The following is a 27,971-nucleotide window of genomic DNA, read 5'->3' on the forward strand; positions in this document are numbered from 1 at the left end:
TTAACTGAATTAAGGGCTTGGTGGTGCTCTGATGAACACCAGATGCTGGCGGGGTCCCCACCCAGCCACCCCTTCGCCCTCCGCCGTGCCCCTGAACACGGCGTGTGTTATGCAGGCGACCCAGCAGTGTGATGGGCAGCTGGATACTGAGCGTCAATCACTTCCACATCAAGGCCACCCTGTTCCTCTCCTGGGACACGAGCACGCTGAGAAGCTTCCTTACGTACCACTGTAGACGGCTCTAAAAGCGTGGACTTGGTTCCATACCAGATTTCGTTCTGATGAGAAGAGCAGCCCTTATCTGTGGTCTCCAATTAACTATGAAATGCGGCTGATACGTATGCAGTCCTATACCACCTCATACCCAGGGCATCAACTGAACTAGAATCTCGGTACATGCAGACTCCTGCCATGCTGCTGAGCATTAATATATTGCTGCACATTCAGCAGAGGGAACATCCTCCCCAAATTATTGCCTAGAAGAAATGGTACATATAAATTTGCTTCCTTTCACATGGCGAAGTAGCCTGCAGCCCTGTTACCCACAGGGAACGTGATTCAGGCCAGGAGCCACCGAGAGGCAGCCACGTCCAGCTCCAACAAAGCGAAGCTGGCCTATTTTTACGACTGCTCCTAGGGAAAAGGCGCCTCGCACATGACCTACCAACTGCCTGCAGAAGATGAAGCTAGCTTTTCAGATCTTCAAGGCTCGAGGCTCCGGGGGTTAAAGAAAGACTGAACGAAGGAAGCGTAAGGCCAGCCACCTGGACTGGCCCACTGGACCCGAGGACCTGAGCCGCCGGGAGTCCTTAGCAAGAACGCATGTACGAAACAAGGGGTTTTATTTCCCAGGAAAATGTATCCGTTACATGCCGAAGAGCGCTCATCTGAGCAACGTAAAGCCCCTTTTTGTTTACATGGGAAAATACAGGAGGCGGTTCATGCCACGGTAGGGGACTTCTCTATCGTAAATGAACAGGTGTGTTTCTTTTACTTCCACTGAAGTCATTTGGGCACAGGGAACAGGAGCCTCGGAAGCAGCAATCCTGAGCAAGACTTCTACCTTTTCTCCTCCAAAAAGCCAATGTACATGCTGGGGTGAAGGAGATGGGTGGATATAGAATAGAAAGGAACATGAAGACACCCAGATGGAAATGATAATGGTTTGACCTTAATTCAAGAAGAAATGCTTGAAACGGAGAACAGATGCCTCTTGTTAAAGTGTAGCGCTGGGGGAGGAGGAGGCCAGAAGGAATTCTGGACAAAGCGGGGAGGAGGTCCTCAAGGTTGAGATTTTGCTGGAACTCTTGTCCCAGGGGGAAAAGAATCACCCCAAAGGTGCCAGGGTAGGAGTGGCTCGGGGCAGTCCCACAGAGCACATTTGTTATCACTGAGAAAGCGGACTGAAGACGGCCCGCTGCAGAAACACCCCTGGTCTCCTCACCCAGACCCTGAACACCCTTTCTAAATGCTATCCTCGTGATACTTCCGTGAGGCAGGGGGCATAATCCTTCGTTTTATTCGCAAGCAAGCCAAGGCACAAACAGAGCCGGAGGGACACATGTGGTCTAGGATTTTCTTCCACACGGATGTAGGCAAGTAGGATGAGTCCGTCGAGGGGGCAGCTCTGCAGCCACACAGGGCCATCCATGGCTCTAGGAGAGAGCTCCCTCGCCCCAGGCTCCCCGATCGAGTGGTAGGAGATGCCCTCGCTCCAGAGCACTGACATGCACAGTCCTTCAGAGCAAGGAGACCAAATCAATCACCCACAAGTTCAGGAAAGAGGCTGGAGATGCCCACCATCTTCCTCTTTCCCTCACTGTTGAGACCAGAATAATCTTAACAATCATATGCTCCAAGGAACTTCAGTTCTTAAAACTGTCTTAATGGTACAGTGAAACTCTGAGACCTACATTTCGTTAATGATTCTGATGCTTCTGATCAGATACATCCCCACATCCTTGGTCCCTGACCACGCTCTGTGATCATAGCCACGTTATCTGTACGAACCACGATGCTAGAGTCTGAAGCAACAACGCACCCGGTCAGCGTAGACTGGTTCTATGTATTTTGGGAAATACTTAAGTACACAGAGGCAGCGTGCAGTGGGAGAGAGACAATGGGAACAGTATTGGTGGCTTGTCTAACAGAGAACAGTGTCCTCGCAGGAAACCGAAGAGACTCAAAAGCTGCTCCCCAATTTCTATTAACAACCCCCTAAAAATGAACATCTTCATTTGATACAAATATACAAATTGAAAATAAGTGCAATTCAGAATGGTCTACCATTTTCAGATTGCTTATGTGCCAGAAAATATACAGTCAATAAAAAAATACCAGAGAGGTGGGGACAAAAGGCTCTCTGGGTCTGTACAGCAAAAACAAGTATCACTTCAACAGGCAGAGGTCCAGGAGAAAGTGATGTCCTTGGAAACCAGGAGCACGGAAAGGTGGCAGGTCACAAATCCGGTGATGGGGGATAAGATGTATAGTAAGGCCCATTTTCCTGTGGGAAGAAAAAAAGACGAGAGCACTGAGTCACGGGATCGCTTTGACGGGGAACTCGAGAGAAAGGGCTCACAGTTGGCAATGCAGTGTATGGAGAGTGCCTCGCCGGGGCCAGGGCTCAGCAGGCCCGGGGCCACCGGAGCAGCTCCCGGGAACCGGTCCGAGACGGTGTGCGGCGGGGGCAGTGGGCAGGGCGTCCCTGTCTGACGGCAGTGCCACTTGCTGGGTAGTCCGTGTGCCTGAAACCTGATCAGTCTTCTTTCCTTACCCCTTTATGTCCTTGCAGAGGGCCATGGAGTAGGCGACACTCTCATTTTACGGAAGAGGAAACTGAGGCTCACACAGGCGGTGTGACTCACCTCAGGTCACCTGTGGTTACTCAGGTAACCAGAAGAGCCTGAGTTTCAACCCAGGGCCACTTGAATACAATGCCCAGATTCACTTTTGTTAGACTGAGTTATCTTCCTGTGTGCTGAATCTTAATACGGAGCTGCCAAATAAACTGAATGACCACTCAGGAATTTAATAACTGTGACAGAAATGAGTCTTCTCCGTAACGTGCCCGGGTGTCAAGGCTTGTAAGTCACGGTTCTTGGGGCATTCGGGTCACGACCAGGAGGGAGAGTCACTGATGAGAAATGCCAGCACTTTAATGCCAAGTGCAGAGCGCACTGAATCAGCCTCAGGGAAGATTCTTGACCTCATTTTGGCTAACCGAATCTTAATAAAAATCGAAGCAGTAACTCTATGGTAGATGGACCCTACATTATATTCATGAGGTTGAAGATTCGGTTCTCATTTTTAAGGAAAGCATTTCTTTGGCAAATAACCCATATCTCAGTAAACCTTGAACAGAAAACGTGTGGCGTGAATGCGACACAGTTGCTAGGAACGGAGGATGAGAGGCAGGATAGAAATGGCGTTGCTCTGTGGTGCATTTACACGACAGTTACTAGGAGCATCACTTCTACCCAGCCTTGACCACAGTGGGCAGGTAAGTGCTGAGTGACAGAGTGAGTCAGACGCCCTGGAGCAGGAATTCACCCCAGGGCCACAACCAGGAAACAGGAGGATCTCTAGGAAAACTTGATTTTCTCCTAATAAATCTGAGCAGGCATCAAAACATATTATTTCTAAAAATTGAAAAAAAAGTTCCTAAGATTGGCTGCATTCCAGAATACTTAAAAAATTAATGAAAACTTTATTCTGTATTTTAGAATTTCCTATCAAATTTCTATCAAGATCTGTTATACCTGCTACTCCTGGATCCTACGTCTGCTTAAGAAACATGCTGATGAGACAAATCTATTCTGAAGTTCATCTAAAAAGAAATGGTTCACTACCCATCTTGAAGGTTTCTCCATTCCACCCACTACCATATTTTTCAAGGTTTCTCATATCTACATTAAACTGTAATGAAGTAAGAAAGGCAAAGCCATCTGAAGGATATGAAACAGAGCTTTTCATATTAGCCTCACATTGTACAAAGAGACTGCTAAGCAATCCAATATTTTCTTTATTTCTGGAAACAATAATAGAAATGTGAAGAATGTGGCCAGACAGATCTGTGTGCTCCCTTCTTTGACTATATTCCTAAGACTGTGACCTTTCTGAAATGGTCTCAGTGCCACTGTGATGTAGATATATAAAAATTTACCTTCTAATTACCTTCAAAAGTTTCTTCTAGTCCCATAAAACTTATGTCACTGTTCTAAGTCACATGAGACCCAGACAAATAGAAGCCCAGTGAACTTGGCCATCACTGCACCATGTCTTCACCTGATAAAGGATATTCTATGAGCATAATTGAACACGGTAATAAAATTAACCAATCCTATACTTATCTCCTTCTCCCTAATCATTTTTTTCCTCAGTGCTGCGTGGGAACCACAGCCCCAGCACGTCACACACTGAATGCACGGTCTGTCTCTCCCCTCCACGTGCCGCACCCCCTCCAAACTGCCCTTCTGGGGCGCCAAGAGCTCCACCCAGCAACCTCCCCCAGCAGAAACTTCGACAGTCACTGCACGTGTCATCCCTTCTTCGCCCCTAGTGGCTCCTCGGCTCCCAAACGCTGTGGGTTTCGCTTCCTAAAATGCCTACTTCTCAGTGCCTTAAGACCTTCCAGTCCCTGACGTGGTCATCACCGCTGCCCTCGCCGGGTCTCACTGCTCCCTCAGGCTTCTCTCATCGCTGCTCACGTGTCTCCCTGCCTGCAGTCTCATCCTCCCCCGGTCGCTCTGTGCTCTTTCTTCAGCCACTGTTCTTAACAGGAACGTAACAGCAGCGTTCCCTGTAGGGTATGCCCCACCCACTGCAAAGCCGAAGTTCTGCTGACTTTTCAACAACAGGGGTTTGACCTGTGTGGGTGTGCTTATATACAGACCAAAAATTTTTTTTGGAGATTTACAACAATTTGGAAACACTTGCAGACAAACCATGTAGCTAAGAAGTATTTAAAAAATTAAAAATTAGGTATATCACAAATGCAAATACATATAAATACTAAGTCTATTTTTATCCTTTGTTACCATAAAACACACACAAATCTATTAACAAGTGAAAACTTATGCACATGAACATTAACAGTCCATGGCCACAGCTGAGAGAAATGTAAACAATTGCAAAGAGGTAGTGTTAAATCATAACTGCATAAAGTTACATAGTAATAACGTTATAATGATTAGTGTTCTACTGTAATAATTCCATAACCACCTCCTGTCACCATTGTGATGTGTTCAAGTGTAGCAAGCACCTGCCTCGCCCGCCATCCGACCTCGTCACCTCGCCATCAGCCCCAGGCCAGCGGCCTGTCTCTCCAGGAAGCCGAGTACCGCGGCAAACAGTGGACTCGCATGGCTCTGGTGCATGTTTCACATTTAGCACCAACTGTAGACCCTGAATAACACCACACAAAGCGCCACTACTGACAATGGAAGTGCCAAAGTCACGACATTCTGAGAAAAAGCTTGGAGGGCTTGGTGTGGACCACGGATCAAGGTCCGTCGAGGTGGCTGCCGCCATTTCCCACATAAATGAACACGGTGTGAAGACCACTGTGAAAAGGGAAAAGAAAATCTGCGAAGCTGTCGCTGCAGCTGCACTAGCAGATGTAAAACCTTACAGTTTTAGTGAAACACACTTTCCCCTCCTACTGAAAGTGTGGCATTCGTGTGGCTGCAGGATTGCCGTAAGAAAGGCATACCGACCGACTCTAACACGATGAAAGAAAAAGCGTAGTTACCATTGAGAAAGCATAAGGAAGGTGAAGGATTTAAAGCTGGGGATTTAATGCCAGCAAAGGATGACTGGATAATTTTAGAACATGGTTTGGCCAAAAAGTGTCAAAATAACAGGAGAAGCAGCTTCTGCAGACAGAGGGGCAGCAAACAAGCTCCCAGACACCATTAATAAATTCATCGAGGAGAAAAGGTGTCTTCCCCAACAGGTTTTAGTGCAGACGCGAGTAGCCCTGTTCTGGAAAAAATGGCACAAAGGACCTGTGTTAGTGGTGAAGAAGGTCACGCACCAGGACCCAAGGCAGGTGGGCAGGCGAACGCGACTGCTCTGGGCAACACGGGACTGCCCTCGTCGACAGAACTGCTGGCCCTGGTGCTTGGAAGGGAGGTGACAAACACCAGGTGCCAGCCTCTGGGTCGCACACAAAGGGGGCCTGGACAAAGAGAACCTGTTTTATGGACTGGTTCCATCAACGTTTTCCCTCTTAAGTCAGAAAGTACCTTGCCAGAATTGCCCCTGCAAGTTCCGATGCTGGACAGTGCCCCTGGCCCCCAGAACCCACGAGTTCAACACTGGAGGCGTCCAGCGGTGGGCCTGCTCCTGAACACAACATCTGTACGTCAGGCTCCAGACCATGGGGCCATAGGGGCCTTTAAGGTCAACACGCTCCGGGCTCTATAGAACGTGCTCTATAGAAAGGGCTGTCACGGCCTGGAAGGAAACCCTGGTAGAGGGAACATCATGAAAGTCTGGAAGGATTAGGCCGAGGAAGATGCCATTGCTGTTCTGTAAAAAGCCGGGAGAGCCATGAAGTCCGAAACAACACCTTCCTGCAGCTGAAAACTCCGTCCAGACACGTGTGACCTCACACATTTCCAACAGAGCCAATCAGATGATTGCGACCGTGGGCGTGGCAAAAGGGCAGGGCTGGGGCGAAGGCCTCTAGACCCTGGGCTCAGATGTGTCACAGCGGGGAAAATAACGGAAGACGACCTGACGGAGAACGAGGAGGAAGCAGGCGTGGAGGAAGCAACATCAGACAGCAAACTGACGTTGCCCACTGGGCCGAAGGGTCCCTGCTAGTCCGGACTGTTCTGCACCTCTTGTGACACAGGCCCTTCTGGGACACGGGTGCTGAGACACGCGAACAGTGGGAGAGGGGCTGGTGCCACACTGAAATACTCTTAGATGAAAAAGAAAACTGGTAGAAACTACAACTACGTGTATTCCCACAGTTACACTGAGTGTGCCTGCTTCTCCTGCCTCCCCGTCCACCTCCGCCCCCTTCGCCCCTGGACACAGACGGCGGGGCCGGCCCTTCTCCTCCCCCTCCTCAGCCCACCGGACCGGAAAGTGAGGGCGAAGACCTGTATCGCGATCCACTCCCATGTAACCAGTAGTAAATAATCTTCAGGGCGCACAGTTAATAAATTTATGTTGTGTTTGTGTATCTTCGTGTGAAAACCCATTTACTGCATGGCGAGGGCTGTATGAGATGCTCCGTGTCTTCGCCAGCATCGCCTGAGTATTCATCCTGTAGAACACTGTGTGCAAGACTCGGACGGAAGCAAATAACCTGTATCTACACAGGCACAAGGTGAGTGATATTTAATATAAAATTGTGTCAGCTGTCTTACTGCTTTATAACTTTACTTTCGAGGAATTGTATTGCCATACAATGCATCTCTCTCTCTCTCAACTGGAGAAACTGTGCATCAACCAACATCACAGGTTTTAAAAATATAACAAGGTTTCCAACACGCATGATGAATATGACTGTAATACTGTACTCCATAAAGTTTTTATAACAATTCACTCACTCGTATACACGCCAGGCTACTGTAAAGCAAGTATCGACCACACTAATCTACCAGAAAGCAAAAATAGTGTTGCTTCTTCGTTATCAATACATGAATCGTTAAACTTATATATAAATGTGAATTGCTCTTTCACATTATCTTTTCATTTTTGATATCTAGTGTTAGGAACACACATAACTTCTACGGTGTTTTGTATCCTATAAGACAATATTGATGCAGGTACTGACAGAGACAATTTATCAATTCCTCATAAACAGACAATGTAAACTTATGGTATTATACTGTACTATAAATGTATTTTCTCTTTCTTATGATTTTCTTAATAACATTTCCTTTTCTTTAGCTTACTTTACTATAACAATACAGTATATAAAACACATAACACACAAAATATGTTTATTGGCTGTTTATGTTATCAGTAAGGCTTTCAGTCAACAGCAGGCTCTTATCTGGGGAGTCGAAAGTTACCTGTGACTTTTGGCGGTGTGAGGCATGGGTGCCCCACCCGTGCGCTGTTCAGGGTCCGAGGGGCCACAGCGCTGCACATAAAGCTCCAGCCTGAGGACCTGCCCTCTGCTGCCCTTTCTATGTCCCTTCCTGACACCGTCTTTTGTGCCTCCCCTCGTTGCATTCCTCTTTGGCCTTTACATATCGAGGTCTAACACCTGAATTTTAGAAAGCTCTAGTACAGGGACAGAGAGATGATTCGACGGCCCAGGGGTTAGATACCTTATAGGTTATTGTGTTTAATCATATTAATTAGGCCTGCATTTGATACAGAATATAACAAAACCTAAAATAAATACACAAACAAAACAGAAAAGCAAAACCAACTTAATTGGGTGTTAATATTTAATGAAATCCTGCTTTCTAGGCTCCTAAGTGTATAGATATGTATTGGCTTCAAAAACAGTTCTTTGGGCCCTGGCTGGTGTGGCTCAGTGGATGAGCACGGGCCTGCGAGCCACACGATCGTGGTTCAATTCCCAGTCAGGGCACGTGCCTGGGTTGTAGGCCAGTTCCCGGCAGGGGGCTCACAAGAGGCAACCATACATTGATATTTCTCTTCCCCTCTAAAGATAAATAAAATCTTAAAAAAAAAAAACCAGTTCTTTGGGTTTTCTAAGTAATACAATTCAACTCGTGCATTTCTACCCCAGAAAATGAACTATAAATCCAGATACTGGCTTTGAATCGTCATGTCAAATTTTGGTATCAAAATGTCTTTTTGTGCCTTTCACATTTCCTGCTATCCATTTTTTGAAACATTAGGAGAAGTGATGTGTGTAGCCCAAACGAGTAGCAGCAAGGCCAGGTTCTGCTGCAGCAATCCACAATCAGTATAAACCGAAACTCCTCCCCCCGCAGATTCAACAGCCTCTGTATCCGTGACCCAGCTGCCCCTATCCCAAGCCCTCTCTGCGAGAAGGCCAGACGCAAGGTTTTATTCACCATGGGAACACATGAAATTCTTTGCTGTTCACATAAGAGAACAGAAATCACAGCTGAAGTTAAGAAATTAGAGATAAAATGTGTTGTAGGATATTTATTTTACTGTATTCATGTTGTACAATAATTAGGGAAGAATAATTCATTTCAAAGTTAATATAACCTTCACATATATTTCCTGACTCATGCATAAATATATGTAATCAGCAATAACTAAATAAGAAGACTGATGATATCTTGGCCAAGCATGTTACTTCCTTTTTTGTTTTAACTATTGAAGTGATAGGGTGAATAAACACAGTGGAACAGAGCTATGATGAAATTCAAGAGTAGCCCTTCGTCAGTGTTTAATAGACTCATAAATGCATCTATAAGTAATAACACTAATTGTTGGTGGATAGTCTTAAAAACATTATACAAACTTTTAGCCAAATGAAACTTTTAGCAGTGTAAAAGACCACTAAGACAGGCTACTTGGTTTATGATTAATACTGAAAATGAACACCAGTAGAGTCTTCTGGTTCTCTTTATGTAGCTGAGAAGCCACTCGATCTTAAGATCAGGCAGAGGTACTGTCTGAAAGGTGGTTGATAACTCGCAATACAAACAAGGACTGGCTTAAAGACTGTGGCAGAAAAACCTGCCATTGCAAAGGTTACTGATGAAAAAGCCCTCTTTTAGGATAAAGTCTTTTCCTAAAGTTATGGTAGAAAAAGAACGTTAAATGATACAATCGAGTTCCCGAAAACCCACTAATTGTGTTAGTATCATCTTATAACAGAAGGACACAGTACTGCTAAGCACTGCTCTGCAGACTGGTTAAGACCCCACGGCTGGGCAGGGAGAACTCCTGGTACTCACCCTGGCATCATATTCAAGGACAAAAGGAGGGAAGTCGATTTGTTCAGGTGAGATGGCAGAAAACAGCTGGTGGAGGCTGTCCACATGGTGGATTTTGTCCTTCAGTCCTGAGACAGAAAAGGTGGTAAAGAACCATGTTGATACCTGATTAATAGAAGAGAAAATCATGTAAGCCAGTGGCCTGAGGTAGAAATACAAACATCACTTTGAGACCTGGTAATAGATAAAAGCTATATTTCAAAATTGAAGTCCAGGCCAGAAACATCTTGTAATAAGCAGTGTTTTCCAAAGCACAGGGTGTTGTCCACCAGCGAATTGTGCAATTAGTTCAGCTGATTACGGCCAGCATCACAAAAAGGAAACGGGCTAGAGTAATGACCACTAGGGAATGTGGGAGGAGCTCCGTGAAACGGAGCTGTCCCCACTGGGTACCCTGTGCTCCCAGGCGGGCAGCGCAGGGTGACACGTGGTCCCACCACCACGTGCCGGGTGGGAGGACTGACGCATGGGGACCCCGAAATTGGTCAGATCTCCAAATCTCACAAACTCTTCTCATTTTTTCAAATGAGGCTGGGAAGGAAATTTCCGCCAATATTTAGGGCATTCGTGCTTCAGCGGACAGCTCGCGGTCTGTCAAAGACACATCGCATCTCTGTGGAAGTGGCGCCACCTTTGCTCACTTCACTGCACAACATGCAACCCCTGGGTACCAGCTAGCCTGCACCACTCGTTGGTTCTGAAAGAAGAAAGAATTCTCGACAGCAAACAGTACTAACACACACTAAGTAACAGCTAGAACTTATAAATTATTATTCATCTACCCAAACTGGCGGTCACAACTGGATGTTTACCAGGAGCTTACACCACAGTTCTATGAGGTCGGGACAATGTTGTTGCTATGCCCCCTTTATTTTTCTAAATGTAAATTTGCACTCACACACGTGGAATATAGAAGAAAGTAGAGGAGAAGGTAACCTCTAGGCATGAATCAGATGCATGTTAACATGTGCAGTCTTGTTACATGTGAGTCTATAACTTACATTTATATTAAGGTAACACACATGAATTCTCAGGGCACGGGCATAGCACACCCCCAATGCATACCTGGGTACATTACGAATCCGTGTCACTCTGGGCACTGGCCATGACGCCACCCATTTCGCTAATTTCTCTTTGACACCCTGTCGTGTTCTTCAGTGGTTGCTCCAAACACTCACACACTCCACCCCCGCCCACGTGACATACTTTTCTCATGCCTACTTATGAGAACAGGCTCCTGGAGTAACAGACAACATGGAATCCGTCTTTAGCAGAATCCTCTCCAAACCTGCAGACTCAGGAGACACTCATCCTCAGCATTAGTTTTCCCTTCCGGCTCCAAACGCGTTACCTCTTCTAATGAATTCATATGACCTTATGTTCACATCTCATTTATGACTCCTATTCCTACTTCCTGGTAGTTCAGTTACTTACACCCATTCCTATAATTTCCTAGCAGTTAATCACAGAAAAACAGAGTTTGATGTGGCACAGACACAACCATGCATTCCGATGAGGAAAGAATGAAGACAGGTCTGTTTTTTAGTGATTTTCATGGTCTGGGTCACTGTTCTGTTTTGGCTGCACTACAATGACGGTCTAAGGCCTCAGATACTAACATCACCTCGATACCCTCTCCCCTCCCCCACTGCACCAAGTTTACTGGGGGGGTGGCGAACGAAGGGAGGCATATGGCCTTGCTGGAGCCAAGAGCATTAATTCAAATCAAAGTCACTTAATTACAGACCAAAAATGAGATTAATCAGATTACACTACTTTTTAAAACACATGCATCGATATATGTATCAATATACCCAACTGATACAAACTTCTGCAAACTACAGGAGAAGTCTGGATGAGGAGCTGTCCAACCAGCGAGGGAGACAGCCCATGAACCAGGAAGAGCTGGGAAGCACTTTAAAAAATGACACTGTAGAGTGAGGACAGAGAAGAACCTCAAGGATGTGTCAGGAGACACATCTGTGCAGGACGTTAACATCTACTGGTCATCCACCGTGCGCCAAGCACCATGCTTGGCTGCAGGTGACACCTGGCACTGGAAATTTGGCCATTCCTCTAAAAGGCGCTTAGAGTCCAGTAGAGGAGCTGGATTATTAGTGTGAGCGCCACCACCTAAGGCAAAATGCACTAAACGTAATGAAGGGCCCAAAGAAGAAGTGTGAACACCTACCAGACCCCAGGGAGTGTGCAACTCGGGAATGGTAGATTACACAGGGCCAGTGTGCAACTCGGGAAGGCTGGATCACACAGGGCCAGCGTGCTACTCGGGAAGGCTGGATCACACAGGGCCAGCGTGCTACTCGGGAAGGCTGGATCACACAGGGCCAGCGTGCTACTCGGGTACCAGCGTGCCTGGTACCTCGGGGCCTTTACAGACGCTGCTCTCAGCTCTGACACCTTTTCCTGGATTCTCTGCCTCGGTAATTGTCCTTCAGGGCTCAGACCAGAACCCACCCCAGTGAGGAAGCTTTCTTGACTATCCTCCACCGACAGCTAGAAAATGAGCTTCCTCAAAGTAGCCCCACACCCGTGTTCACTCACTACGGCATCATTAACATTCCGCGTTGTATTAGCTGACTCTCTAAGTGGACCATAAGCTCCCCAGTGTGGGGACAGTGATCCAACGACCTATTCACAGGGCCTAATTCATGGCCAGCATAAAAAGGAACTCGGTGTGTGCCGAAAGAGTTAACAAATGGAGGAATAAGACTTTCTGGACTTACTATTTAGGGATGGTCTAACATTTCTTCATTCTACAATACAAATAAATTGTACTTCGACCTGAGACAGTTTCTTTATGTGTGAAACAAGCAAGTTAGATTCAAATGATTTTAAATTATTCTTAATCACAGAAGTCTACGAAAAGGCTGCAACACACAGGCACAGGGTGGGGATGAGAATCCAAAGAGCAGACTGGGTGGGGGAAGAACACGCCGTGATCCGAGGCATGAAACCTTCAAAGGTGAAGACCTCCCTTCCCTTTCCTGTCCCACTGGCACCATCAGCTCCCCCGCACCCGTCAGGTAGTAGCAGGAGAAAATGACCCTCGGTAGACAGAAGCCTCTTCTGCTCAAGGAGACCCAAGGACACTGTCTTTGTGTCTTCTGTTTCAGTTTCACACAGTGTGGCTTCTCTTTTCCCATTATTTCTAAGCTATACATACACACTTAGTTAGTTAGCCTGCATTCCTTAGTATCGACTATTTTGAGAAGTGAAGAAAGTTGAAAATTTGAGGAGTGTTGTGACAGTTTGTGAACGCTACCAATTATTTCTCGGGATGGTTTACAGATATAAAGCCAAGAACACAGGACCCAAACACCATAATTGAGGAAAAGATGGCTCACAAGTAACAGCACTCGGTGATCCACTAGAGCCAGAATCAACAACAGGTTTAAATTCGTAGTTTGCATTTTGTTAATAAGTTTCAAAGAAGAAAAAGAGCAGTGATTTATATGAGCGGTCAACTGTCACTCTGGGTGGAGTGGCCTGGAAAAGCTCTGAGGAGGCTGGGAAGGAGGACAGCGTGGTTTGATTGTTTTATCACCCCTGGATTCCAACTCCTTATAATTAGAAACACTCCATTTATAGTTTCTGATTTAGCATGAAGTGGTGGGACTCCCTACAGTGCACACGTGTTTTATTCTCCCAGTCCTCCCGCACCTCCCCATCCCAGAGTGTCGTGGAGAGGTAACGTGAGGGCCTCCGCCCCCTGGACGCGGCCCCCAGCCTCCGCCCAGCCTGGCACGTGGCGCACCGACTCCCACCTGGAGCATTCCCATGGCGTGACAACCGAGGCCAGGGACTCTAATGCTGAGCTTTCTGGTCCTGTCCACCACTCGATGTCACGTCAAGGACAGACATTTACTGACTCTATACGGGGTGGAGGGGTTAAAATAAGGTCTTAGCAAACAACGGCTATGTTTTCACGTCAGCACAAAGGAACACTCTAGTTGATAAGCCTGAATTTGAGACACGAGCACAAGATTTTTTTTTCATTAACAACATGAAAGGGTTCAAACACCCGCTACAGAATTTTATAGCCACAAGCATAGCCACACTCAATTGATAACGCTTTCTTTATCACATTATCTTACCATCCTCTGACCACCTGTTAATCCACTCCCCCCTTTTGCTGCATTTCAAAGTAAACTGCAGACACCAGGGAACTTTTCCCAAACACGGCACGCATATTTTTAACTAGAGGTCAGTATTTGTTCAGTTTCTTTGCCTTAACATTGGCATTCAGTGAAATGCACAGATTTTAAGTGGACTTTTGCTCTTGAGACAAGTGCACACACTGAGGAAGCAGAACTCCTGTTGGGATGTGAATGTTCCCATCACCCTGGGAAGTTCCCTGGTGCCCCTCTCCCCACAGGCAAACACTGTCTGAACTTTCTTCTACCGTGGATTAGTTTTGCCTGCTTTAGAATCTCATATAAATGGAATCCCACAGTGTGCCCCTTTCAGGTAAGGCTTCTTCCACTCACCGTAATGTTTAAGATTCTCTCACGCTGTTGTGTGTATCAGTGGTATGTTCTCTTCTATTGCCAAGAAATATTTCACCATGAGAATATACCAGGGTTTAATCAGTTACAATCCTACTGATGGACACCTGGGCTGTTGGAAACTAAAGCTGCTATAAACATTCTGATCAAAGACTTTCTTATGTGCTCGTTTTCATTTCACTTGAATAAACACCTAGCAGTGAAACTGCTGCGTCACCGAGCACATATATATTTAGTTTTTAAGAAGTTGTCATAACTTTTTTCAAAATGGGTGCATAACTTCACATTCCCACTTATAATGTAGGAGAATTCCAGATGCCCCACATCACTGGCAATTTTGGTATTGTTGGTCTTTTAAGTTCTAGCCAGTCTAGTGGTATCTCAATGCAGTATTTTAAAAAACAGTTAAGATATAATTGACATACAATGAACTGCACATATTGAAAGTATACAATTTGTTATATTTTGACATAGGCATATACCCATGAAACCACCATTATAATCAAGAAACTGAAGACACCCATCCCTCCCAAAGCTTCTCGGGTCCCTCGTAACTTCTCCCTCCGGCCCCTACTCCCTGTCTGCAGCTAACCACCGCTCTGCTTTCTGTAATTGTATATTAGTTTGTATTCCCTAGACTTTTGTATGAACGGAATCATTTACTACGTACAATTTTTTCTCTGGCTTCTTTTACTCAGCTTAATAATTCTGAGATTCATTCATGGTGCTGAATCGCTAGCTCATTCCTTTTCGTGGCTGAGCAGTATTCAGTCATACGGTTACACCGCAGTTTTATCAGTTCTCCCGGTGATGGGAGCATGGGCTGTTTCAGGCTGTGGCTATCACAAGTAAAGCTGCATGAGCCTGTGTGTAGGCATGGGGTGCACTTTCATTTGTGGTGGGTAAGTACCTACGAGTGGAAGGGCTGGATCACGTAGTAGGTGTAGGGTTAGCTCTTTAAATGAACTGCCAAAATGTGTCCCAGAATTTCTCTAACGTTGTATGTTCTAATCGGCACTGCATGAGACCCTCTCTTCCACACTCACACCAACATTCGGCATGGTCAGTCTTCTCAAGTGTGGCCATTCTAACAGGCATCTCACTTGGGTTTAATTTGCACTTTCCTGTTCACTAATTCTCTAGAAAAATTTTTCATGTGCTTATTCGCCATCAGTATATTTTCTTTATTGGCGTTTATACAAATCTTTTGCCCATTTCTAAACTGAGTTGTTTCCTTATTACTGGCATTTGAGATTTCTTTATATACTTGAAAAACAAGTCCTTTATCAGATAAATGCTTTATTTAGATTTCCCTCTCAGGCTGTGGCTTTTCCTTTCATTCTTGTAACTCTCTTTATAGGGGAAAAGTTTCTAACTTTGATGAAGTTCAATTTCTTTACGGACTATCCTCTTGGCAATGGATCTGAGAAATCCCTGCTTTGCTCAGGGTCACAAAGCTTGCGCTCCTGTATTTCCTTCTGTGAGCTTAACAGTTTAAGCTTTACGTTTAGGTCTGTAACCCATTTTCACTTAACTGTGTATGATGCAAGATGCGAGTGTTCCTTTCTCTGCACGTGGACACCCAGTTGTCCCATTGTCGACTGTTGGACGTTGGACGGATTGTCCTGTCCCCACTCGTCTAACTCTGCACTTTTGTCAAAAATCAGTTGTCCATGTAGACACAGGAGTCTACTCTGGATTCTCCATTCCTCGCCCTGCCCTGTTTGTCTATCTGTACCCTATCTCAAGGCCTTGAGGGCTGCAGGTGTGAGCAAGCTTTGAACGCAGGCAGTGTTGGTCCTCGAGCCTAGCTTTGTTCTTCTTTCCCAAGGTTGTTTTGTGCTTTGCATTTTTATGGGTTCATTTCCACAGAAGAGCACTGCTAATATTTTGATTGAGACTGAACTGAGTCTATGGATTTAGCAAGAGTTGACAATTTAACACTATTAATTGTTCTAATCCACAAATACAGAATTTGTCTTCATTCCTTTAGGTCTCCCTTTACATTGCTCACCAATGTGTTCAGTGCACATAACATTCACAGTGTATAAATCTTTCACATTTTCTGTCAAATTTGCCCCTAAGTACTTGATATTTTTGTGTTAGTGTAAATTATATATATTGCCTTTTAAATTCCAATTGGATTGTTTATTGCCAATACATCATTACTTTTTGAATAGTAATATTAAACCCTGAAACCTTGGTGAAACTTACTCAGTAGTTCTAGAAGCTTTTCTGAGGACACCATGAGGTCTTCTACATAAATGATCACGTCTTATGTGGATAAAGACAGTTGCATTTATTCCTTTTTAAATCTAGATGCATTTTGTTTCCTTTTCTTGCCGTATTATACTGTCTACAAAGTCTAGTACAATACTGAATGAAGTGAGGAGATAAGAATTATTGCAAAGACAGACTAAAGACCAAGCTAATCCTTCTGTTTGTAAACATTAAAGAAAAAATTCAGTAGCTGCTAGTTGAAGAAAGAGAAATGGATGCTGAGGTTGTGGCAACAGTCTGGGCTAGATCCTCAAGTGTTTCCAAAACCAAACCTGGCCGCGCACGAACAGAACACTGGGTGGGAAAGCTAATAATATACATCAGCTAGTGAGACCACATAATCAAAACTCAGCAGAATAAAGAGACGGAGAGTCCTTCATTCACTGGCCTCACAAACTGCACTTTTCTCTGTTAGTCCAGCCAAGCTGTGCTCCCATAAGCATTCAATCAGAACTCACTGTGCTGTTCTAACACTGAGGGACCAAAAGAAAATTTGTAATTTTTAAAATAATTACTTAAAATACTTCAGGCCAATTTTAAAGGTGATACTTGCACGAGAAACTCAACAATAATTCTGTTGAGAAATCCCAAAGTGGAAAACATTATCTCATTGCAGTCTTCCCTCATCTCTTAACTATGAAATATGAGGGCTTTTCACTACTTTTCTTACTTAATTTCTCCACAACGCTCTAAAATAACGACTATTTCTGCTGTCTTTGATGCTCTTCCCACCCACTGGCTCCCACAGCGTTAGTCAAATCTCAGTTTTCCTGGTGATTGTTGTAATTACTTACTTCCCAGGCCTCTCCCCCGATGCCAGGGCTCTGTCTTCAATTGTCCTCTTTGCTCTAGGTCCGCCTGTGACTTTACTCATTAGCACATTTAAAAAGCTAAAGCTCAGTTTACTTGATGTTGACTCTCAAATGTATTTCCCAATCCATGATCCCTACATCTGATGCCACCTGGGGAGTCATGGATGACACAATCCTTTCTCTCATTCCTTCGTATCCAATAAATCACTAAATCCTGGGTTTTAGTGCCAAACTAAGTCACAAATATACTCAGATTCTTTTTTCTTTTTGCCTAAGGCCAGGCCTTGGCAAACTTCTGCAAAGAACCCTGTAGTAAATGCTCCAGGCTTCTTACATTAACCTTGTAAGAAAATGTCACCAGCAGGGCCTGAAGACGGAGGTGCGACTTGGGACAATGACCACACAGAACTGATGCAACCTGGTAAGAGGTGAGGGAGGGGGAGTGCCCAAGGCTCCCTCCCTGGTTTCTGGCTTAGGCACCTGGGTAGGCAGTGGTCCTGTTTACTAGGAAAGGGAACACAAAAGGCAGGTTGGGAGTGAAGGAGGGAGGAGGGAGGATGGAGGAGGGAGGAGGGAGGGGGAGGGGGGATGGGGGATGGGGAGGGGGAGGGGGAGGGGGGAGGGGGAGGAGGGAGGGGGNAGGGGGGAGGGGGTAGGGGGGAGGGAGGAGGGAGGAGGGAGGAGGGAGGACACGCTGAGGAGGCCTGAGGGGCACTAAGTGAAGCTCTCCAATCAGTGCTTCAACACACAGGTCTAGCGCAGGAACGACAATGGCAGCTCACACTGGACACTGAGTGGCCAGTCAGCTACTGCTTTAAGCATTTAACATGTGTTAAGTTCACCCGTTCGACCACCCTACCAAGGTGCGCACCATTCCCATTTCCATTGTATACCAGATGGAATTAAAGTGCAGAGAGGCTACATAACTTGCCTGAGATGGGAAGTGGGTACCTGGCAGAGCTGGGTGGGACTGAAACCCATGTTATATCAGTTTCAAGCCTGCGCTTTCAAACACCAGCTTTCACTGCCTCCCTGGCCACATGTTTTGGGATTGGCTATGTCCTGGAGGGCTGCTGAAGACACAGACATGAAAACAGACACCGGAGGGAAGAAGTGGGCAGAGGATTTGGGAACACTAACACTCAAAGGACGAGCCGAGAAAGAGGGGACAGCAAAGGAGACTGAGAAGGAGCAGCTAGAAGTAGGAGGAAAACTAGGCAAGGTAGGTTTCAAAGCAGCCAAGGCAGTGTTTTAGGACAGAACTCATCAGTGGTAGTTAAGGCTACTGGGAAACAGGTTACACAGAAACTGAAAAGGTCCAGTGGGCTGAGTAACAGAGATCACCAGTGATTCTGGGGTGAGCGGGTTTGGCTGCCACGGTGGGATTGGGACCAGACAGAGTAATTTCAGGTGTCTGAAAAATGGAGATGGTGAGCACAAGTCAGAGATGACACTAAAAATTTTGGGCCGGAGGGAGGGGATATAAGGGGACTACATGGTAATAGAAACAAATATAATAAAGGTTAAAAAATTTAATCTTTGGTGGTTGTAAAGAGGAGAGATTTTAGCACGTTTAAAAGTTAATGAGTTATATATATCCAGGAAAGTGTGAGAGAGGAAGGAGGATAATTGTGAGGACAGGTTCCTGAGGAAACAGAAATGTGTCATGGAGTTAGGAGTATAGGCGCTGGAGTTGAAATGCCTAGATTCAAATCCTGCCTTTGCGACTTCCGGCCAAGATGGAGACATAGGTGGAAACACTGTGCCTCCTTGCACAACCAAAATTAAGGACAACAAAGATTTAGAAGCAAAAGCACAACCAGAACAGACAGAAAATTGAACTGTATGGAAGTCCAAAACCATTCATCCAGACTGGTAGGAGGGGTGGAGAGGGGCTGCGGCAGGAAAAGGCGGTGGCTGCCAGACCCGGGGGCAGGGAGAAAACGAGCAGACCCAGTGAGACGTGCAAGGCCGCTGGCTGACCGCAGACACACATTCGCACGCAGATAAACCAGGCAAAACACGGGCAGTGAGACAGACCGCGTACTCCAGAGCTCCGGTGACGGGACATAAAGCCTAAAAGCACCGACCGAAAACACTTGTGGGGGTGAAGGCGCAGGGAGAGACTCCCAGCCTCACAGGAGAGTTTGTTGGAGAGACCCACGGGGTCCTAGAACGTACACAAGCCCACTCACCTGGGAACCAGCACCAGAAGGGCCCAATTTGCTTGTGGGAAGTGGCGGAAGGGACTGAAATATGAGCTGAGCAAGCGCCATTGTTCCCTCTCTGACCCCGTCCCCACAAACAGCGTCACAACCCAGCAACTGGGTTGCTCGCCCTGGTGAACACCTAAGGCTCCACCCCTCATACATAACGGGTGCAACAAGACCAAAAAATTATGGCTCAAATGGAAGAACAAATCAAAGTGCCAGAGCCAATACTTCTAAGCAACCAAGAGATAGCCAACCTATCACATGCACAGTTCAAAACACTGGTGATCAGGATGCTCACAGAATTGGTTGATTTTAGCCATAAATTAGAGGAACATATGAAGGCTAAACTGACTGAAATGAAGGGAAATGCACAGGGAACCAAAGTGATGGGAAGGAAACTGGGACTCAAATCAAGGGAGTGGATCAGAAGGAAGACAGAAACAACCAAACAGAAAAGAAGGAAGAAACAAGAATTCAAAAAAAAAAAGAAGAGAGACTTAGGAACCTCCAGGACATCTTTAAACGTTCCAACATCTGAATTATAGGGGTACCAGAAGGGGAAGAGAAAGAGTAATAAGTGAAAAAGTTACTTGAACAAATAATAAAGGAGAACTTCCCCAATCTGGCAAAGGAACTAGACTTCTAGGAAGTCCAGGAAGCTCAGAGAGTCCCAAAGAAGTTGGATCCAAGGAGGAACACACCAAGGCACATCATAATTACATTAGCCAAGATTGAAATGAAGGAGAGAATCCTAGAAGCAGCAAGAGATAAGGGGACAGTCACCTACAAAGGAGTTCCCATCAGACTGTCAGCTGATTTCTCAAAAGAGACCTTACAGGCAAGAAGGGGCTGGAAAGAAGTATTCCAAGTCCTGAAGGGCAAGGACCTACATCCAAGATTGCTCTATCCAGCAAAGCTATCATTTAGAATGGAGGGGCAGATAAAGTGCTTCTCAGATAAGGTCAAATTCAAGGACTTCATCATCACCAAGCCCTTATTATATGAAATGCTAAAGGGACTTATATAAGAAAGAGATGATGAAAAATACTAACAGTGGAAGGACAGCAAACTCAGAGTTATGAACAACCACACCTAAAACAAAAGCAAACCAAGAGGACAGCTAGATCAGGAGCGGAACCATAGAAATGGAGATCACAAGGCAGGTTAACAACAGGGGAGTGGGAGGTGGAGAAGGGGGGAGAAGGTACAGAGAATAAGTAGCAGAGATGGTAGGTAGAAAATAGACAGGGGGAGAGCAAGAGTAGTGTGGGAAATGTAAAAGCTAAAGAACTTGTGACACATGGACATGAACTAAAGGAGGGGAATGGTGGGGGAGGGGTGTGCAGGGTGGAGGGGAATGAAGAGGGGGAATGGGACAACTGTAATGGCATAATCAATAACATTTATTATAAAAAAGAAAGAAAGAAAAACAAATGCTGCCTGTGCTACTTGTGCAGGGACAGGGAAGGCCCTTCATTAAGAAGAAACATTTCTGTGACAAAAAAAAGGAGGTGATGACGGAACAAATGGCCACTAAGTCAGGGGTGGGAAGGAGAAGGCAGGGAGCTCCTCGCTGAGGTTTTCTACGTTCTCACTGAGACCAAGGCGACCTTCGGTTGCAGTGAGCAGCTGCAGGTAGGGGAGGGCTGGGGGGAGCAGACAGCCACGCTGGGTCACTGTCAAGTGAAATATCAAAGGACCCGGGGCAGTTGCGAGCCCCACGAGTGTGCTCGGCAGTCCCGAACCCTGTGGTTCCAGGATTTCGCCATCAGTGCTCAGCTACTCAACTACAGGCGTGAAGAAGGCAGACTGCTGGACTGTCTCAACTTTTTAATGGGCAGACGTGACAAAAGGGTGAGAGGCCACACGTTACTTAGGCACGGACAAGAGTCGCTGAAGTGATGGAAGATGGGTTGTAGGCTGAAGAGAAAAAAAGTTTCAGAAGAGATTACATTTCCCGAGAAGTAAAAGGACCAAAGCACTAGATGTCTCGATGAAGTCAAGATGCAGGGTTCGCCAGCAGGCCAGAGCTGTGAGCCGGATGGCTACACTCCAGCTCTCATGAGTCTTGCAAAGCTAACAAATAAGGCAGAAAATTAAACAAGTAATCTGAATTAGAGACATAATGATGATAGAAGACAAGACTATCTTAAGGAGAGACAATCAAGGCACACCCACTAGCTGCAGGGTTGGTCAGGGAAGGTTTTCTATGGAAAGTAATTGTTGAGCCGAGATCTGGAGGACAAGTAAGAGCGAAGGCAGGAAAGTGAATTCTGTACCAACAACAGGAGCAAAGCCTGGATGAACAAAGAGCGAGAAGCAAAGGCTGAGAGGCCGACAGCTCGTGAGGGTCACCTACAAAGACACCAGAAGGACAAGCGACCGGCGTCGGGGCCATGCTCAAGCTCACTTACGAGGGAAGGCAAACAAAGAGACTGGCGGTCACAGTGGTGTCGGCAAGAATTGAGATGCTGAAGTGTATCTTAATATGCTGGCCTGCAGTGCACCTTAATTCAAGATTTAGCTAAAAAGAAAAATACTGTACCTTTGAACGAAATGTTGGATGAACAAAATAAACGGCCTTCAAATTCCTCTTGTACCTGATTTAAAATTAAAAAAAGGGTCAGTATAAGTTATGCCTAAAACCAATCACCATTATGGACAATTAATTCCTTGCTTGACTATAGTCACAGAGGAAAAAAAGAGATTTTAAACAGCTCTAGTCTACATATTGAATTTTACGTGAAATGTCAAAAACAATTCAGAGAACATTTCATTATTTAAAAAGTGTCTGTTTTACAGGAGACACTGTTTTTCTTTGCCATAACAAAGCCACCTACAGGTAGGACGAAGGAAACTCATACTTATCAAACATTTATTGTATTGTATGCCATTTTTTTACATGAACCTCAAATCTCTGGGGTCAGGTTATAAATCAAACGTTAGTAAAACCACTTAAAATTATAGGAAAAATTAGAAATTAAAAGTTTCAATGAACATATTACAACCATACAGGGAGTTTCCTACGTCCCAGAAATTGTATGAAGGCTTTATACTTCAGTCTCACAACAATTCTGTGAACAAACACTGCCTCCACTTTCACCTTCCGAAGTTACCCAGGCGTCAGCTGGGGGAGGCAAAAACTGAGCCCAGGCAGGACGGCTCCAGAGCCACGCTCTCTAGCGTAGTTAACCACGACACTCCCTAGCCTCTGCCAGCGTGCCTGAACTTATTCCCACAGCTTAGCAGTCACCATTGGGTCACGTAAGGTTAACGGAGAGGACTCCAGAGAAATAGTACGAGCTCTTCATTTCACAGTTAAATGAAGTTCAAAGCGAAAGAGCTGGGTAGCAGCAGAGGCAGAATTACAGAGGAGTGAAGCTTCCTTATGAAACCCGTATTTGGAGTAAGTTAAAAGGATGTCTATTCGGTAATGAAAACTTTAGTAGTTCTAATTAAAGATGAGAGATTGGAGGGGAGGAGTAAGAGAAATGAAAATTTATCGTAATTTACCTTCTCTGTACACTGACTGCCTTACCGATTTTTCAGTGTGACCCATAAAGACGTTGTATGCTACCAATAACAAAACAACTATGAGGGGAGACTGTTTGTATTTAGAAATTCTATTACTGAGAGGAAATGTTACAGCAGAATATTTTATCTTTGCTATAGTGGGGTGTCTATATTTTCTGGTTAAAATTTCCACTACCACTTCAGGGGATATATGGTTTAATGAAAATAATGTTCTGGCTCTAAGTCAGAAGCTCAGGTTCAAGTCCAAATTCTGCATTTAATGTTGTGAGACCTTGAGCAACACACCTCGCCTTTCCGAATGTCCACATTTTCCCACCTTTCAAATGTAGATTGTCCTTATGTTTACCTAGCTACAGGAAGGACACTAAATTCATATTTAACAAATTTATGGTGTGCTTTCTGTTACATGGCTCTGGAATCTCTGGGATCAGATTATAAATGAACAAGCTCACAGATCATTAGAGAAATGAAATAATGTTTATACATATATTTTGATAAGTGTAGCACCATATAAATAGAAGGCAGTATTTTTGTTATTTTATATATAAAGGATGGCAATGCCCCTCAATGTTTTTCAAGGTGTTTAAAAGCAGACAACAGTTTACATATGAATTTACTTAAACGTGGTAAGTTGTAGTTAAGGAGCACCTACAATTACTATATCTAAACTATGAATGATGAAAGTCTTTGGTACTTGAATACTCAACAGTGCTTGCTACTGCTTCAGCCAGAAAAGAAAGACGCCGCGGCCCCTCTGTAAGTGGCGAAACGACTCACTTGACATCGACGACATCACAGAGCTTCTTCAGGAAGTCGGAGTCCAGGTGATTGTACTCGCTGGTCAGCGTGTGGAAATACACTAGCACGTATTCCTTCACAACAATGTGATCCATTACGTGGATGAAGTATAAGAGAGCCTGGAGGAGAAAGAGGAGTGAAGGTCAAGATCATTATTAACAGTAGTTTATTTCCCAGAGGCCCAGAGAGGGGAAATGTCCAGGAGATTAATCTGATCTATGCCTGGGCGTTGATGCATATCAGTTCTCTTTAAAAAGCTCTTCGGGAGAGTGAATCACATCCCTGCTTCATAATTCTTACGAACACTATGGAATGATCACTTTTTGCCTTGTTCTAAGTGATGGAGGAGAATAACTGGTCTCCATCCTCTCAAATACCTCTTCATAGACTCGAAAGAGTTCTTCTGACAACTACCAGGTTTTCTCTTCTAGGATGACATCCCAATCACTAGAAGTAGCACTTCTGGACTTTTGACCGTTCTTGAGTTCAACGAGGGCCTCTGCAGGCTCTGCTGAGACAGAGGCTCATTCACGGCTCTGGTGATGAAGAACCATTATGAAAGGGTATTGGAGGTGATGCCGCCCGGCTCACCCGGAGGCTCATTTTCTTAGCACCTTTCACGCTGACCTGAATGATGACAATGAGACCAGGTTCAGCCAGTGGCTGGCAATGGGCTGAGCAGCATTTGTAGGGCTTGGAAAGACTCCAATTTAATGTGACTCAGACTGGCTAGAGAAATACTCCGCTATAAGAAGGACAAGATGTAAGACGAACACAGACAAAGCAGACACAAGACCTGGGCAAGGCCAGCGTGACCCAAGGGTGTAGCCATCAACTACGGCGAGGAGGAAGCTAGGAGGTAACAACTGCAAGGTCACTGTCACATGGGCCACCTCCCAGTCCCCCCCCAGGGAGTCCTTGGCATTCACACGACTGGATCAGCGTGGATCAGGACCCAGCTGCCGCTGCGCCAGGGGGCACTGAGAAAACACAGTATCTCTCCAACTGCTGCCTGGGTTGGCCTCACAGTACAGCTCATTATCTTATACTAAATGACACATCATGAGCATCCAGAACACCATGGACGTGCACACTGACAGCAAATGCTGGGCCCGATGCTTTTGCTGGTATCAATCACAGTATTAATAATAAGAATAAATGTTATACTCATTATTAGTAACATAAAATAACTACAAGCAGAAACTTACTACTAACAATAAACATTTTTGTGGGTGTGCATATATATACACACACATATATATATATATATATATAACTCAGGTGAATTTTCCCTTTGTGTGTTATGTATTTTTATTATTATATAATTTTATTTCTGCTCTCACCAGTTTGCTTCTGGTCCTTTCTATCCACTCTCCAACCCCTCCTGGGGCAATTAAAATGCTTATTTTTAGCTTCAAATTCCCCATCTTTAACTTAAAATATTTTTCATTATAAAGAAATATAGCTACGTGACAGAATAATGTAAAAACAAGGTTTCCCCCAAACTATGAAATCCACTTTCAGATATTTACTTCCAGTCTCCATCTTTAATACACTAAAAAACTCAGTGCATATACAATTTAGTGAATCACTTTTCACCTTACTGACAGGACATTGTGCGCATCTCTCTACAGCACCTCCCCGTGTAACCGTTCTTTCTAAGGGTCACAGGACATCCCCCGTGTGGATGGGCCATAATTGCCTGTTAGGAATCCCAGTTAAAATTCTGTGCTACCAGCGAGTCTGTGGGAAACATGCCAAGTCCATCTTTTGACAATTTTTTTTTTAATCCAAACACCAGTGACCAGGATTCTATGGGCTTAGCCAGAAGCAATAATCTGCTTTTGGGTAATTGTGTTTTATCTTAAAACTGTAGTTTTTACATTTTCATGTACACATTTTAAAAATATGGTTAAGAATCAATCATATGTGATTCTCCTCCTTTGCAGTCAGTTTCTAGTAAAACTGATGTTCTAGGAACATCTCCATATTTATCCTGTGAATTCAACTGTCCCTTGCCTGAGGACTCCAATGTGGGCAGTTTCAGGGCCTACAGTGTATATACACTGTGTATATACTCAGTGTATATACCTCCACACTCTGGATTACTTCCTGAGTGCACAGTCCCGGGAACATGCTGGGTCACTGGCGGAGACCACTTTTACTGTCAGCATATCTCTGATCACAGTCATTTAAAAGTCCTGGCTAATTTTGGAGGTGAAGAAAGGTATCTCATTTTAATTCACTTTTTCTGGGTTACTCATCAGGTTGAAAGTTTTTAAATTTTTATTTACCAGTAACACCATTTCTTCTTTTATAAATCATTTATTTCTGTCCCCCCAAATGAAGGGATTAAGGAATCGTGACATCCTGGGTTAACCGCATCTCTGGTTTCCCCAGACAAATCCCTTCCTCCCTCCCTTCCTTCCCCTTTCTCTTTTTCTTTCTTTTTTGAGAAAGGCAAACTTGGATTCTTAGCACGATGATAATGCAGACTGATTCCAGGCAAAAATGTGCCAGTCGCATGATCTCCCAAACCAAGCAAGTGCATTTCTGGAGATTACATTATGGCACCCCAGTATCTCCGTTTCCCCCACAGAGCAAAGCCCCAACTCACTGAGACGACGCAGGCAGATCTGCAGGCCCAGGCTGTTCCTCTGCTGGGAAGGCACAACCACCTCACATTCTAAGCCCTGATTCCAAATTCACTCACTGCATTTTGCCACGTACAATGCGCACTTTTCTCCCTCAAATTTTTGAGGGAAAAATAAGGGTGCACATTATACATGAGTAATACCTAAAATACCTGGTATCTATTCTTGTGTTTTGTAATTATTTGTTACATAAAATTTCTTGTACCACATATGTTAAAAAACAAATGCTAAAAGTCCTTTATAATACAAAAAGCCAAGTATCTAAATATAATAAATAAATTGAATACAAAAATTAAAATGAAAGATTTTCTCCCTGAAAGTTTGGGCCAAAGCTGTGGGTGCGCAGTGTACACGGGCGTGCACCACACTTAGCAAAATGCAGCCCTTGCCTTGAAAGCTGTGGGTGCGCAGTGTACACGGGCGTGCATCACACTTAGCAAAATGCAGCCCTTGCCTTGAAACCGAAGTCACCTGTCCAACAGAGCCCTTCGCCGCTCACCTTGTCCATGTCTATCAGTGTCACTGGGATGTTTCTCCCAACGACCACCATCACCGTGCGCCCGCAGTTGTCAACACCTGTAAGCAAGAGACGCAGTCAGTACCCAGGAACTCCACTGCAACAGGATTCTTTGTCCTGGGCACTAACCCACATGAATAGCCCACACAAGTGTAGGAAACTGAAAACCGGAAACACGAGTTCTGCACATTTCATTCCTTCACTGCGTGGAGAACACGGCTTCCTCCATGGAATTCCCTCCCCCGGGGGGTTCTGACAGACACCCTGTTTGGACAAGGCCTCTCTTGGCACCGAGTCAGGGAGAGTCCCAGGTCAGGGGCTATGGGGCAAAGGTGTTTTTATAAATAGCTTTTTGTTAAACTTACTACAACTTTTAGTAACATGGGTGAGTCAGGAAATATTAAATGGAACTCAAAAGTGAAAATTAATCATTATTGTCTGGAAAACACATAATGTAGAAACAATGGGAGTCTGAGAGCTTTCAGTGTCTCCATTATGTATTTATGTAGTATTCGACTTAGGTACTTTTTAAGGCAGAAAAACAATTTTAAAGATAAGAAAAAGAACATCAAGAATAAATGAAGTTGGCCAATGTAGAATCACCGGTTGAAAATTATATAAAGTTCTATCTTCTTTAGTACAAAAACACTTGATTCAAAGTAAAATGGACAGAATCAGAGAGAAAGGAAGTCTCTCCCAGCGTGCCAGGTAGGGTACTTA

At 44.9% G+C, this 27,971-nt stretch overlaps 1 protein-coding gene across 3 annotated transcripts in view; it reads right to left on the reverse strand.

The window, feature by feature from the left end:
• Nucleotides 1-1,149: 1,149 nt before the first annotated feature.
• Nucleotides 1,150-27,971, reverse strand: part of GDAP2 (ganglioside induced differentiation associated protein 2) — a 63,388-nt gene continuing 36,566 nt past the window's right edge. For 2 of the 3 annotated variants that reach the window (XM_037038894.1, XM_037038893.1), the window contains exons 10-14: nt 27,234-27,310; nt 24,060-24,199; nt 22,294-22,348; nt 9,879-10,022; nt 1,150-2,506 (exon numbers count right to left, since the gene is read on the reverse strand). In XM_037038894.1, the coding sequence (XP_036894789.1) occupies nt 2,459-2,506; nt 9,879-10,022; nt 22,294-22,348; nt 24,060-24,199; nt 27,234-27,310 (464 nt within the window). In that variant the 3' untranslated portion in view covers nt 1,150-2,458. The remainder of the gene's footprint in view (nt 2,507-9,878; nt 10,023-22,293; nt 22,349-24,059; nt 24,200-27,233; nt 27,311-27,971) is intronic. The other variant, XM_037038895.1, reaches the window with a different exon arrangement.

The sequence above is a fragment of the Sturnira hondurensis genome, unplaced genomic scaffold (genome assembly GCF_014824575.4).
Source record: "Sturnira hondurensis isolate 20B ecotype Veracruz unplaced genomic scaffold, ASM1482457v3 Scaffold0024822, whole genome shotgun sequence".
Lineage (NCBI taxonomy): Eukaryota > Metazoa > Chordata > Mammalia > Chiroptera > Phyllostomidae > Sturnira > Sturnira hondurensis.